Source organism: Geotrypetes seraphini, chromosome 3 (assembly GCF_902459505.1).
Source record: "Geotrypetes seraphini chromosome 3, aGeoSer1.1, whole genome shotgun sequence".
Classification (NCBI taxonomy): domain Eukaryota; kingdom Metazoa; phylum Chordata; class Amphibia; order Gymnophiona; family Dermophiidae; genus Geotrypetes; species Geotrypetes seraphini.
In genome coordinates this window covers 203,629,780-203,645,977 of record NC_047086.1, presented here as the reverse complement: position 1 = coordinate 203,645,977, position 16,198 = coordinate 203,629,780, and the positions used below count along the sequence as shown (strand labels likewise).

General features: G+C 42.5%; 1 protein-coding gene across 6 annotated transcripts in view; it reads right to left on the bottom strand.

Moving 5' to 3' along the window:
• SCN8A (sodium voltage-gated channel alpha subunit 8) overlaps nt 1–16,198 on the bottom strand; it is a 411,930-nt gene that overhangs the window by 65,752 nt on the left and 329,980 nt on the right. For all 6 annotated transcript variants that reach the window (XM_033938385.1, XM_033938386.1, XM_033938387.1 and 3 more), the window contains one exon: nt 15,772–15,945. In XM_033938385.1, the coding sequence (XP_033794276.1) occupies nt 15,772–15,945 (174 nt within the window). The remainder of the gene's footprint in view (nt 1–15,771; nt 15,946–16,198) is intronic.

Sequence of the window (16,198 nt, the reverse complement as noted above, 5' to 3'; positions counted from 1 at the left end):
TGCTTACAGGGTTTCCAATGAATGAGATGTGCCACTTTGTTATGCCGTTCTTTATAAAAAAAAAAAATTTCCATCAGCACTTTACAGCCAGTCACGGGATGAGTAACTGTTTCTAACTCTTTCTTAGAGAATCTACAGATGTCTTTTGTACCAGTTCTTTTAATGCTTGCTGTAAACCATCTCGTCTATAATCTGCTGTCTAGGGCTGCGACTGCTGTATAAGTCACTCATCCTTAGGTTTCAGCGTACCTCTTCTTAACCATTCATGTGCCCGGTTTTGATCAATAAATGGTTCTTGGAGTAACACTATTTCCTGCTGTACTTGTGCAGTTGCCATTTGTTGTTTCTCCTTTGCTGACCAATAAGGAACATAAAATCTGTTTTTCTCCTTGGGATCTTGCCAAGTACTTGGGACTTGGGTAGGCCACTGTTGGAAACAGGATACTGGGCTTGATGGACCTTTGGTCTTTCCCACTATGGCCTTCTCTTATGAGTTTTTTCTCTTCCTTTGCAAATTCTGTTGGATTTTCACCTATTCCTTCTACTCGTTAGAATGCTTGTCCAAGTTTAATGGTGGAACTGGATTGTCGGTCTGTTTGCATTCTTCCTTTTATTTTTTAATGATTTGGGGGAGGCAACGTCTGCTGTTCATGTTTCAGTTCTTCTGGTGTCATCAATAAAAAATTGTTTAAACATAATGGTGGAACTGGATTAAAGAGATGAGAGGGACTGTGTGTTTTATCGACCCTGCTGTCTACAGAAAAACATCTATTACAGGTGAGATTATTGCTTTTTCTACTCACAAGCAGGACTGAATCAGGTAGTCAAGCGGGTTGCTTCAAAGTTTAAGGCTGCTCAGTTTGATACTGCCTTACCCACTCCTTTACAAAGCCATGCTAGCATTTTTAGTACCGGCCACGGCAGTAACAGCTCGGACGCTCATAGGAACTCTAGTCATGGGTCCCAGATTTATAAGTACGCTCTGGCTACATGGCATGTAGTGCATATCACATTGCAGAAGATAACCTTCCAGCCTCACTATTGCATATAGTTGTTTATTTCATTACAACATTAACAGAATACCTCACTTCTATCGCACCCACGGAATACAGACAAAGCCTCAAATATAAAATAAGCAGCCATAAACTAGAAACAGGAAATCTGAATGCAATGCAACACTAGGGAAACAGAAATGTATTTTCTTCTGTACTGTGTAAAATATAAAGTTATCAGGGTTGCAGATTTCAAGATTCCAGTCACTTAACTGAAAATAAAATATATTCTACCTTTTTTGTGTTATTTTCACCTAAGTTCTTTTCCAAGGTCTTCTTTTAAATTTCTTTTTTTTCTCCTGTTTTTCTTTCCTCTCTACATCCGTCCCTGACAATGATCATGCCTCCTAATAGTTTTCTCTATTTTTTCTCTTCTGTACATCTCCAGTCAGCAGATAGATTTTAACCCTCCCCTTCTCAGTCTTCAGTTTTCCTCTTTTGACATCTCACCTATAAGCTTTCCACCTACCACTCTCCAGCCATGTATCTTCCTTGAAGCCTCATTCCCCCCCCCCCCTTACCTATTGTCATTCAACCCCTCTTGGCATCTAATCTCTTCCTTCTTTTTCTTACCTGCTACCAAGCTTCCTCATTCTCTTCTCAGATCTGTGTGTTTTTCATCTGGTCATTTCAAGTGCCTCTCAACCCTTGTCCGACTCCTTCACCCCTTCCCCTTTCTCACCCTCTCCCTCCAGTTTTTCCCCTTCTCCTCCTCTTTCCACATTTTTCCTTTCTTACCTCCTATTCCTCCATTCTGACCCCTTCCATCCACTCCATTCTTTCTTCTACCTTCCTTCTTGCAACCTAAACTCTATCACCCTCTGTCTTCTCCAATTGCTCAGCCTCAGTCTGCATCAGCCCCACCATCAGATCTATCTCCAAGCCCCAACTCCCTTTTCTCACCTGCCTCCCTGTCAGCCTCTTTCTTCCAGGTACACCATTAGTATCCCTTAATATCTGCCCTTTATTCTCTCCTGATGTCTTGATTAGACTACTGTAATATTGTTTACTCAGGTTTTTCTCAACATGATCTTCATTGTCTTCAGACATTTCAGAATACTGCTGTTCATATCCTGTCAAAAGCCACTCGATTCGACTATATCACCCCATTTTCCTTTCAACATCATTGGTTGCCTATTGCCTTATGTGTTCACTTTAAAATCCTTATACTTATACAAACTACCATACCCCGGTACTCCCTCCTACTTGTCACTAGCAATACAGCATTACACTCCATCTAGAGCTCTTCATTCTCTTGATGACCTGCACTCCCTTTAGATCTCAGCAGTACAGGAAGTTCACTAACAAAAAGAAATAGAGCCTTTGCCTATTTAGCCTCTTTCCTTATGGAATTCCCTTCCTTGTGATATATTTAGTACCATCTTATCCAAGATTTAGGTCCTTGCTAAAGACCTACTTATTTGAGAGGGCTTTTAATTAGTTCCTCTCAGGATCCACTGATTCTAGTGAATCTCTGTCTGGTTTGGATCCTTTTTTGTCTCTCTTATAAAGTTGTTGGTTTTTTTTTTTTGGGGGGGGGGTTTACTTTGATGCTCTTTACCTTAATTTCTCTTCTGTTAAAAACTGGCATCCCTTTCTACTATAACTTTTAAATTATTTCATTTTAATTTGTGAACTGCTCTGCTCTCTTGATGAATAACCATATATCAACCCGGTAAACCATAAGCTATCTCTAGCCCTTCGTTAGCTGCATGCCCCTTTCTCCCAGTCAGATTTTTTCCCATCCCTAGAATGAGCGCCCTCCTACCAACCCCCCATCTACCATCCCCAGTTCCTACATCAGCCTCCTTCTCCTACCCCAGCCCTCATATCAGTCCTGAGTCCCAGCAACAGCTCTAGAACAATAATTTTGTGATCCCTAGCACAGAGGGAAATAATTTTGCAACTGCTCTTTCCCTCCCTTCCTCCTTCCTCAGTGATCCAGCATCTCTCCTTTCTTTCCTATTGTTCCACCCTCCTGCCTCCCCCTCCCCATGTTGGCCATGTTTCCTTCCTTCTACCTCTGGGTGACTTAGTATTCAAGTGCCCTCTCCCCTGTCAGGCTCTGCACCCTGTCCCAAATGACAGAGAACAAAAATAGAATCAAGTAAACATTAAATTACCAGACCTTATGTTTCCCAAAGCATCAATTTATTCAAACATTCTTTGCTCTTGTTGGGATAAACAATCAATCAATGGTCATCTGGTAAAGTGACTTATGCTGTGCAAAAGATGTAATAAAGTGCTTAAAGTGCATGAAGTGCCCCAAAAAAGAAAACACTAATCATACTCGCCCGACGGCTGCTCAACCGTTTCATATTTTTCATCAGGGGCTGTGCTTCCATAAGCTATTGCACATAAATAATTTCAAAAATGTCCATGAACACCTTATGGTTTGCACCCGCACAGCAAAATGTTTTGTTCTCTGTCATATGAGATTTTTGTTTTTTGGACAAAATTTTTTGTTTTCTTCATTTTTTGTTGATTTGATCTCCACCCTGTCCCCCTTCCCTCCCAAGCTCTCTACCCTGCCCCCCCCTCCCTGCCTTGTCCATTGTACCTCCTCTCTGCCGTGTACCTGGAATCCCTGGTGGTCCAGATGTCTAGCGGGCAGGAGAGAGCATTCTGCGCTCCTGCCCTGCTGCTAAGCTGGTCACTGCTGCAAGTTCTTCCTTCAGCAGTACCGAGCAGAAGCACGCTTTGGCAATGCTGTATGGCGCTGAGCGGCTTCCTGAATGGCTCCTGCAAATTCTCGTGAAACTCACCGCAGCCATTCAAGAAGCTGCTCAGCGTCAAGCAGCAGCACCAAACCATGCTCCTGCTTGGTACAGCTGAAGCCAGAACTCGCGGCAGCGACCAGTTTTGCAGCGGGGGAGGAGTGCGGAAAGCTCGCTCCTGCCCGCTACACCTCTGGACTACCAGGGATTCCAGGTACACAGGTCATAGGGAAGGTGCGGCATGCAGGATATAGGCAGAGAGGACATACAATGGACAGGGCAGGGAGGGGGGACAGGGTACAGAGCCTGGCAGCCCGGTGGAGTCCCGCAACAAGTCAAGAGGGGGGTAGGTGGGCACTGGACGTTGGCCCGAATATAAACTGACACCCCCATTTTTGGGCCAGTGTTTTGGCCCAAAAATCTCGGTTTATATTCAAGTATATATGGTATATATCAACACCCAACTTTTATGTTGTGAGTGCACAACATCTATTCTGGAATTCTTTCACTATCTATGTTGTTTTAAAAAAATATTATGTTTTGTGTTTTTGATTAAATTATATTTTGGTTATTGTTTTTTTTTTTTTAGTATTTTACCCCCGAGGCAGCCCTTATTTAGGATGAAATTTGGACCATGTCGGGTTTGTTTTAATAAAATTGCTGCTTGGATCTCACATTGAGTCTGCTGTTTTTTGCATTATTGTTGCTGCAGTTCCAAAGTGTCTCTCAAATGTGTCACTACGCCTAAGTCTACTGTCCTACAACCTCAATTCATGACCTCTAGTTTTACAGTTTCCTCTTCTCTGGAAAACATTTGTTTCTATATTAATATCTTTCAAAGTATTTAAATATCTCCCCTATCCCTACCTTCTTCTAGGATTATACATATTCAGGTCTTCTAGTCTTTTCTCATATTTTTTTTCTGACATAAGCCTGTTACCATTTTTGTCACCTTCCTCTGAACTGCTTCAAATCTTTTTACATCCTTAGCAAGACACAGTCTCCATAACTAAAAACAATACTCCAAGGAAGGACTCACTAATGACTTATACAGAGGCATCAATACCGCCTTTCTTGTGCTGGTTATGCTTCTCTCTATGTAGCCTACTATTTTTCTGGTTAGGACCACCACACTGTCACATTGTTTCATTGCCTCCAGATGTGATGGATCAAGTCAAAATGGGCTGCTCAGACTCACCATAAACAGCTAAACTCAGTCTCAAAAAAAAAAAGAAGCTATAACTGAATAATAAACTGCAGCAGTGAAATATCCTATACTTTTGTAAGCTTTTTTTTTGGCAGAAGAAGACCTATAGAAAGTGCTACACTGGAGACAGATGTTGCTTGAACTATTTTGAGATTATTCCTGTTTTTAGTTTTCGTTATACATTGACAACGAAACCGCATGTTGCTTGTGGACTCCTGATGAAGGCACTTAAGCCAAAGCACGGCTCGTGTCAAGTCCGTTGTTATTCATCTTTCAACCAACTGCTTCTTGTATATTATTTCACAATAAATAATAATCAGTACTGGATTACATGCTTCATCCATCTGGCTGTTCCTACTGTGTTTGCTTCCAACATATAGACACTGACAGTTTCCCAGGCAAAAGGGCTTTAGTGAAGATTAATCCTCACTATCCCCATTCCATGACCCATAGTTAGATAAAAATACTCATGTTTTTTCTATGAAGGTAGTCTTAGAGTGAGTTCAGGCCAAGGGAGGTGCCTGTGGCCCTTATTCTAGAAGCTCTATTCTGAAAAACAATATTTATATTGCATGGACATCCAGTTCCTGATTTTATAAAGTTAGGATATAGACATCCAAAACTATAGTACACTTCTCCCTCCGTATTCACGGTGGTTACGGGCAGAATATAGCCGAAAATACGGAAAAACTGCAAATAATATGAGAAAGTTATTTGCCTCCTCCCCCCCCCCCCCGCCTGCATGGGTCTCTCCTTAACCCTGGCCCCATCTACAGAGCAGGGGAAAGAGAGAAGCCCACCGCAAACTCCCGTTGCGTCGCTCCAACCCCTCCCACCCCACCAAGCTGCCACTCTTGCCTCCGGGTCCCCCTCGTGTCCAGCCTGTCTCCTCAGAGCCGCGGACCCAAATTCCAGCGGTGCTCACTTGACGGTCTTGGCCAATGGCTGGGCGATGCTCCAATCCGGGCCATGGCAACAGGAGCTTGAGGGTGCAGCGGCAGCCACCACCTGGCATGCGAGGGTCCCAGCGGCGAAGACCTGTGATTGCATTTGGCCAGGTGGCAATGAGGCTTTCACCTACCCTTTTGAAATGGCAGGTATGCACCCCTTTACTTAATTTAGAATAGGTGTTGGTGGCAGTTGTATAAATTGGCCATGGATGATGTAATTTGGGGGGAGGGGCCAGCACACTAAAAAACGCAAATAGTCAAAACCGTGGGTAACGAAACCGCGAATAAGGAGGGAGGAGTGTACATTCTTATGGAAAAGGGAAGTGGTACTGGCATGATTTAGGAGAGTATACAAAAAGGCAAAAATACGGACATCCAACTCTGATTTCAGAAGGAGAAAACCATTGGTGTTTAGCACAAACAGGTTACAAAGAGGTGCTCTGACTGAGCATCTGTCCACTGGAGGATTAAGGGAAGCCACCCTCTTAATCCTCCAATAGTTGTTGTTCTTTCCCCCCCCCCCCCCCCAATGTGAATATGGCAATGTGATTTGGGGTCTGTGACATTTTTAGGAATCTATGATGTTCATGGTACTATTTTTAAAATTTTTTTTAATAGATCTCCATGTGGAGTGGAGAAATAGCCTAATATTACAGCAGTGGGCTGAGAACCAAAAGACTGGTTCAAATCCTACTTCAGCTCTTGTCAGCCCTCCAGGGACAGAAAAATACCTACTAAATCTGAATGTACATTATCAATAACCTGTAGGCTTGTAGGTAATATATGATTGCCCCACCACTCCTTATTCCTGTAGATTTCTTTTTTAAACCAATAACAAATTTGCCATTGCAAGTAGAAGGAACACCTGAACCCCACACACTTTAATACAATACCAGTGCTGCCTTTTCTTTTAAATGGAATCAGTATTGCAAGTAAAAAGCCACATAAATATACAGACTACAGTTATCTGTTTTTGGTTTACAATATTTGACCAGGGATTTTACTATACAAACACAGGTGACACAATGACATCCATCCGGATTTAGGATGAGCCACATTGAGATGGAAATCTACTGACCTCTTAGGCTCTTACGCCATCATGTTTTCTAATTACTGAGAGTTGCAACACAAGGGAAAACAGTGTGATCGAACAGCAAGAAATGCCTTAAAACTGTGAAACTGTAGCATTTAAATGAAAAGACATAACCTAGAAGACAGAGAGGCATATAATATTGGTAATCCAAATGAGTCACTCGAAATAGAGACATGGTTTGCAGCAACAATAATACATTGCAGTCGAGGCTTACAATAATTTCTTTAAAGAGAGAACATTTTCAACACATTTTTCACTCTATGAATGACATGTTTTAGTGAGAGAATGGAACCATGCAGAAGCTTTAGTTGCTAAGATTTAAAGTTGGTGGAAGAACAGGGACTTCCCATGAAATCACTTGTGATATTCTCTGTATTTATAGACAGGACATGAAAGCTCCAAACAACACATACTCTTTTTATTGATAAAGCAGCATCTACTACAAGGGTCTCAAAGTCCCTCCTCAAGGGCCGCAATCCAGTCGGGTTTTCAGGATTTCCCCAATGAGCATGCATGAGATCTATGTGCATGCACTGCTTTCAATGCATATTCATTGGGGAAATCCTGAAAACCCGACTGGATTGCGGCCCTCGAGGAGGGACTTTGAGATCCCTGACTACAGAGCAAACCAGAATGTCAGCTCTGTTAGAATTCACTATGGGAATTTCAGTTAGAAGGGGTGCATATATGATGCTGTTTACTATTAAGATGCTTAAAACTGTGGCCAGCCTCAAACAACCTGCGGACACTTGCACTGAATAGAAAATATAGTTGTAATAGGGTGCCTCTGGAAATTCTTTTCAATATACAGTAGTGTTATTCAGCACCATTACTGGCTTGTAATAGAGCATGGCAGAGCTGGCGTTAGGTAATCTATGCAGAAAAGCTACCTTATATAATATATGACAATGAAGAATTGAAAGGTTATTTACTAGTTGATACCATGCACTGAGCCAGGTAAGTATGGCAAAATTATGCCAATGCTGGATACATCCACTTAAGAACATGTTTCCTGGTCCTGGTTTCCTCGCTACCTTTACCCATCATGGACCATGTGCTGATTAGTTCTCTTTCAGATTCTTTAGTATTTAACCATTTAACTACCTGAGAACATAAAGAGCTGCCAAACTGGGGCAAACTAAGGCCAGAGCTAAGGGATACTCAGAATACAGTGGCCCAGGGCTCATCTTTAACTGGGGAATGAACGGTCAGAGATGGAATACCATGGCAACATTTTTACCATTCATTTCATAAAAAGTGTTTGGGGGGGGGGACGGGACTTCCTGCCATTTCCACATAAGGTACTAAATATCCCAAGAATGACACTGGTCAGATCAAAGGTCCATCTGGTCCAGCATCTGAGAGTGTCATGCAGTGGACCCTTAGAAAATGTGTAACTGAAGTAAAGCACGAGTAAAGTGATTCATTCCCATCATACTTGCCCAGAATTCAACAGTCATGAGTTAGGGATGCACTGAACCCATGACCCCTGATATTTTGAGGTCAATTATATATTTGTTTATTACAAGGCCTGTGGTAGACCTGCTTTCCATAAATTTGTTCAATCCCTTTTTGAACCAAGTTATACTGTTTCTCTATCTTTCCTTGTGAGTGCTTCAAACCTACTGCGTGATTTCACCAGGTACGGCCTAGGTCTTGTACTATGAGACACAAGGCCTGATTCACCCAATTGGACAAAAGAAAAATTTCCATCAAAATTACTTTGTTCACTTTGACAAATAAACACCTGAACCAAATATATCCAAACCAAACAAACTCCTTTCTGCAAATTTTTAGACTAGTCATGCTGTCGCTACACTCATGATACATTATCAGTCTATTAAATGTGCATAATAAACCTTATGTCATTTATTGGTCAGGGTGTGGAAGAGGGCTTAAGCTGTGTCTTTTATAAATGTCTTCCTTGGTGGCATCGCAACATACTGGTTCGATGCCGGGTGGCACAGCAGAAGATAAAGGAGATGAGATGAACCCCAGCATGAATAAACAAAAAGAAAGCGTGAAGACCCAAATCACACCTCAACATGGTCACCATCGTCATATAAGAAATTCAGGGTCCAATATTCAGGGGCTCCTATATTTATTTATTATTTATTTATTTATTTATTCAGTTTTCTATACCGTTCTCCCAGGAGAGCTCAGAACGGTTTACACGAGTTTATTCAGGTACTCAAGCATTTTTCCCTGTCTGTCCTGGCAGGCTCACAATCTATCTAATGTACCTGGGGCAATGGGGGGATTAAGTGACTTGCCCAGGATCACAAGAAGCAGTGTGGGTTTGAACCCATAACCTCAGGGTGCTGAGGCTGTACCTCTAACCACTGCACCACACTCTCCCCCATGTGCCTAAGGCCCCACCCACAGAAGGGGCCTAAGGCTCCCGGGCCTATTCTGATTGGCCCAGATGTCTCAGGCCCCACCTGTGGGCGGGGTGTCTGCCGCCTGGGCCAATCCGGCCCCATTCTGGACTGGGCTGGCCTGCCGGACGGGTGGGCTTGAACACCTGTACGTCTGGCCAACTTAACGGGGAAGGGGGGTGGGGGGGTCGTGGAGTCAGCTGGGGGGGTCGCAGGTCGGCGGGGGGGGCTGATCGGGGTTCTTGGGGGGCGGTCGTTGGGGGAAGGGGGGTTGTGTCGAGGGCAGGAGGGCCTGGGATCCCTCCTGCCCGTATTTTAGTGGGGGGTTGGGGGTAGGGGATCGCTGAGACCAGGAGGGCTTGGGCTCCCTCCTGGCCCAATCCAATCGGGGGGTCGCCGAGGCCAGGAGGGCTTGGGCTCCCTCCTAGCCCCTTCGTGTCGGAGGGGGGGTCGCCGGGGCCAGGAGGGCTTGGGCTCCCTCCTGGCCCCTTCGTGTCGGAGGGGGGGGTCACCGGGGCCAGGAGGGCTTGGACTCCCTCCTGGCATACTTGTACTCGGCCGGGGGGGCACCATCGCCGGGGCAAGAGGGCTTGAGCTTCCTCTTGCCCCGATGTTGTCGGGGAGGGGGTTCGTGGTTCGATTGGGCAAGAGGGCTTGGCCACCCTCCTGCCTGGATCGTTGTGTGTGGGGGGGATTCTGTAACCGGTGTTGTTTTTGACAGACACCGGTTACAGAATCCAGCTTTTAGGCAAAGGACTGGCTCCTCCTTCGCCTAAAAGCCCTTCTGTTGGACGTTTGGGGCTTAGGCGTTTTTTTGGTTCATTATGACCAAAAAGTGTAGATGTCGTGGGGTGTACTTGTAGACGTAGTGGTGATCTGGGTGTTTAGTAGAGGCAGGCCATAATCAAAATAAGGACGTTTGTTTTGGTTATGGACACTTTCCCTGCTTCTGCTTTGAACGTTTAAGGACTTAGGCCAAAAAGGGACTTAGACTTTTTTTTGATTATGCCCCTCCAAGGTAAAAAAAATACAGTGGTGGGAGCGATTTTTCTTTTACTAGCAATGCTCAGCACAATAGCATGCAAATTATATGAATGCTATTCATGTGGAGCAATCACTAGCGCAGCTCCTCTTCCTGCCTGTCAAAAAAACCCCAAACAAAACCCTGCTCTCCCTGCCTGCCAGTTCAGCTGTTCGCGGCAGAAGAATTCACAATCAGCTGAACTGGCAGGACTCTCCGACTTAGGTTCCTCCCAGTGCATCCTAGGATGCACCGGGAAGGAGAAGGCCCACCATTTTGAAGAGGAGTGGGCATCCCTCCTGCTGAACTTCAATTGTAAGCTATGGAGGGGGGTCAGGTGGAGGAAATTTTTTTTCACTCAGAGAATAGTTAAGCTGTGGAACACGTTGCCAGAGGATGTGGTAAGAGCGGATAGCATAGCTAGTTTTAAGAAAGGTTTGGACAAGTTCCTGGAGGAAAAGTCCATAGTTTGTTATTGAGAAAGACATGGGGGAAGCCACTGCTTGCCCTGTATCAGTAGCATGGAATATTGCTACACCTTGGGTTTTGGCCAGGTACTAATGACCTGGATTGGCCACCGTGAGAATGGGCTAGTGGACTTGATGGACCATTGGTCTGACCAAGTAAGGCTATTCTTATGTTCTTATGACCCTGTGGCATAAGGAAGCGGGCATCCCTCCTGCTAATTTTTTTTTTTTTTTTAAGTTTAAGAGTGTTGCAGGGTCACAGCAGGCAGGACAGAGGAGCTATGGACAGCTGTTGGTGGGATCAAAGGGAGGGAGGGATCAGGGGTCTTTTTTTAAATTGGGGGGGGAGTATCAGCTGTCAAGCCTTACTTTCCTGTCAGTGCCTGAGCCAATCAGTGCTCAGGCACTGACAGAAAAGTAAGGCTACAACAGCTCAGACTCTGCCGTTAAAGTTTGCATGGGAAACATGTTTCCTTGCTGTGCATTACATGGAGTGCCCATTAAAATACTAATGAGCTCCTTGTAATGCATTTGCATAGGGTTCTCAGTGGCTGCTATGACAATCTCAGTAGCAGCCACGGAGAAGCCTTTTGTGCATGGGGAAGAGAGTTTCCTTCTAAGTAAGACTGGTTAAAACCAATCTTACTTGCAAGGAAACCTTTTGTGCATCAGGGCCTGAGTGGATGCTATTTTTTTTAATAAGACCTAATTTGTGTACTGCCATGTATGAATGAAAGGATATAGGGCTCCTTTTACAAAAGTGCACTAACTGATTTACTGCATGCTAATAAATTAACCCATTTATTCCTATGTGCTTCTTAGCATTTGTTTCTCTTCCATTGTCAGTCAGATACATGTGGATGAAATTAAAAAGGGAGTTACCTGACCTTGTGGCAGGAGAGGGATTGGTAAAGACAGTGCATTTTTTTTCTAGCATAAAAGGTGTTCAAATACCAGGCGATTCTTCAGGAGTGAGGTGATTGCTGAAGGACTCATCCCACAGAAACCAGGCCCCCTGCAACCCCACCAAAGAATCCTTGAAAAGGCAGCACTAAGCCTGCAGAACTTAATATTTTTTATTAATACTTGGGGATCATGGGTCATTTTTATTAAGTAATAGAAGAGGTGGCAATATTCAGTAACCCTCAAAAAAGCCTCGAGTAAAGGTTAAATTGTACTACATATCTTTGAAGCAGGGGGATGGGAACACCTTCAATCCCAATGGGGGCCTTTACTTCTGACTTAAGGAAAATAAGTGGAAATCATTCCATGAAGGGATCTTCTTTTTTATTTATTGAGGCTTGGTTGCAGAGAAGATAGCAGATGGCCCCACCTTGAGCAAAGTCCCTGTAGCTGAGAGGAACTAGAGAGATGGACCAGAAAGGACTGCCCCATACAATTCAGGGGGGCCATGGCTAAGAGACTTGTGGGCTCTCAGTTCTGACAGCAGATTCCCTAAGCATTAATGGGCACTTCTTATGTTTACTCCGTGCTATCTGTAATTAAGAGAATGCTCAGAGTTAATGGCATGGCCAATAAAAACAGTATACTATTCCTATTAATGCATGTTGTTGACTGCCATGCCCACAAAAAAAAAACAAAACCCATGCTCTTTGGTGAAATCTCCCATTAAGTTATTCATAATTCCATTTTGAGTGAGAAATAGAATAGATGCCTAATGAACACAAGGTCACAGGGAAAAAAAGTGATTTTTCAATAGGGCAAGGAGAGTAATGGTCAGAAATGCTCTGCAGTTATTTATAATAGACTGGCAGTTTTTGGAATTGCTATGTAAATTGTCCGGAGTGTAATTATGTACAGATGACAAATAATATGCATTAAATAAAACAAAGGGCTCCTTTTAACTAAGGTATGCTAGCGTTTTTAGAGTACACTAAAGATTAGCATGTGCAAACCACGCGCTAAATGAAAAATACTAATCTCTATGGAGGCGTTAGCGTTTAGCACGTGCGGCATTGTAGCATGCGCTAAAACCGCTAGCGCACCTTAGTAAAAGGAGCCCAAAATATAACAAAGAACATTTTTTCTTACTTTTCCTATTGGCATAAAGTATAAAAATGTTTAAAAAAGTGGGAAAAAAACCCACACCTAATGCAAGCTCTAGGACTGTGTGTCTATGGTGGTGCTTCAGCTCAAATGTAAGTCTAATTGCACCAAAAGTAAATATATTTGGTCCCGGAAACTGCCAAAAGTAAGAAAAATGAAGATATTTACCTGTAGCAGGTGTTCTCTGAGGACAGCAGGCATGTTTTCACATGTTGGTGATGTCATCCACAGAACCCGGTATGGACACTGCCAAGTGCACTGTCACTTTAAATCTTTAGGCAGTGCCCACACCATGAATGGAACTCTATGAGCGTCAGGAGCAGCGCGGGCCATTCAGCGCGGCTCCTCGCGCTAGAAAACTGCTAGCGCAGTTTAATAGAACAGGCCCTAACTCTAATCATTTCAAATCTAACCTTAAAACCTTTCTCTTTAAGGATGACTTTGAGATTTAGATAAATGGGTCACCTAAGTCTTCCCCATCTCTATATCATTCTTCCCTTTAACTTCTCAATTTTTTATTTTACAAATTGTATGCCATGTCTTGACAATTCAAATTTTCATATGTGTGTCCTTTCCCTTGTTTTTAATTATCCTTGTTTGTTTTTTAAAAATTGTTTTTAGAATGTACACCGCTTTGGTACTAAAGCAGTAGATTTAACCTTAGTAAACTTGAAACATAGATGGTCTTGGAATGAATTGAGAGCATTTTCTATGGTTCAAACTCAAGAAGATTGATGTGCAGAGTTTGTTTGTGGTGAGACCATATTCTTAGTGTGTAGACCATCCAGATGAGCCTCACAGCCCAACACAGAAGTATTTGTGATTAGAAGTTTTGGATGCAGAGGATGGACAGGCAGATGATTACGGAGAACCGTGACTAAGATATAGTTATACCGGGCTATAATCTGTTCAGGAAAAACAGGGTAGGAAGAAAAGAAGGAGAAGTGGCATTTTATGTTAAAGATCATCTTAAAGCTACACAATTGTAGGATCTATAGGATAAGAGGGAATGGAAAATGTATTCACATGGATGTAATATACAGGCCTCCTTCACAGACAGAAGTGGATAGAGATTTAATAGAAGACATTCAAAATAAAGCTGTAAAAGGGGAAGTATTACTAATAGGTGATTTTAATATGCCAGATACTGGTGCTTACAAATGGAGAAAGTGTTTCTGGTTTTTAGTGGGTTATCATCTGGCATCTAGTAATCACTGCATGGTAACTTCTTCAAACTATACAATTGTCAGTTAAAGATTCTGAATCTACTGCTAATAGTAAAAACAAATTAACATCTCTCATTTCACATGAGCACAAAAAACAGGCTATACCCATACTGCCAACTAAGAGATATGATCTCTGTACATCATGTAAAAACAGGTTAGATATAATGACGCTAAACAAGACCAACAAATTCATTACAAACATACCAATTATGGGGGTCACAGACTGAAATGGTCCAATTACATCAAGTACATTTCTTGAAGCCACTCTGCACCCTCTTTAACATGGAGGGAAAATGGCTGATGCAGAGTCAAAAAGCTCAATGGACCGTGGAGCTTGACTAAAAAGTATACCGAAAAACATCAATGCTCCCTGGGTCGAAAATGGGTCTCGAAATAGCCCAAAGGCCAAAAATGGAAAAATTGAGAAAATGTAACCAAATTCCACCCAAATAGTGAAAACAATAAAATGAAGAATTATGAAGAAAACAGTAAAATCATATCAAGACGACAAACAAAAAAACAAAGACTTCAGAGTCTGAAATGCTAAGGACAGTCCAAAGACATGGCTTCTTGGCTCCTTAGAAAACTTAAAACTGTTGGTCCCATGTGCCAATGTCAGGTAGGAAGGCACCTACCTGCACATGAATGGTGAGGGCACAGCCTAAAGATTTCAAGCGGCAGTGCACTTGGCAGTGTCCATACCGGGTTCCGTGGACGTCATCACCCACATATGAGAACATTATACCTGCTTGTCCTCAGAGAACTATTAGATATGTGGCTAGATGAATAGCTGTTGGTAAATAGGTCAATGGAGGGTACAAATGAAGTGCCTTGATAGTACCCATTCCTGCACAGGCAAATATTTAAACTGTTTTGCTAAATATTTGAATATCTAATAATCTTATTCAGAAACTTTCAGACATTTGCGTTCCAGAGGTCAAGAAATGATTAAGGGTGAATCGAGTCCACAGTGAATCATAGTTTCCTATTTATATTCTCCACATTGTTCCACTTATCTGTCTCTTTTACAAGCTCAACGATGCCAGAATGGAAATTGGATTTTTTCCCCCCCCCCATGGAACTTTAAGTATTGGAATGTATTATAAACAGAAGGGATTTTTTTAGGGGGGGTGTTAACTAAAGATGTACTGATGTGAGTTGCCAAATCTAGTGCATGTAGAAGCAATTAATCGTGGATTCTATTACTACAGGTCACATTTTATGCAATGACATTTATTTAATAATAACCTGTGTTAAAGCAGTAGCACACTATAGTCATTCAAGCTCTACACAAGCCAGTAGTGGAACAGTTGTGAAACTGGGGAGACATTCCTTGAGAATTACATAGCTCTGACCAGTCTGTATTGATCCGATAACCTTCAGTTTAATAAACCAAGGAACACTGCCTGAAACTGCATAGACAGTATCCACGCTAGAAGCAACTATTCTGAAACAACTGCATCAGATAGATCTGGAAAAAAAACATTGTTTATCTCTTCCCAATCAGGCATAAATCTGCATTATTTGGACACCACAAGCTTTTTCCTAATGCTCCCAGGCTCTTGGATTTGAAATAAGAAAAATAATACATACAGCCACAATGAGAAAATCCAGCCAGCACCAGGCGTTGGTGAAGAACTTGACAAATCCATATGCCAGCCACTTCAGCAGCATCTCCAGGATGAAAATGTAGGTAAACACCTTGTCTGCATATTCTAGTATAGTCCTGATAGTCTTTCGCTGCTCAATATAAATATCTTCAAATGCCTGGGGAGAAAGGTAAAAAAAAGATTGTATGCTATGAACATATTAATTTTGCAGGGAAGCAATCTTCAGAATCTCCAAATAACCACCAAGATTACACGTGATATTTATCAGCTTATTACCAATTTTCAAGCCTCTTTTTCTGTGAATAGAATTTTTCATGTCCAACTCTACGCATGTACTTTTTCTGCAAAATTCTACACACAGAAAAAAGTTAATGCAAAAAATAAATGTCACATATAAATCCACAGAAGTA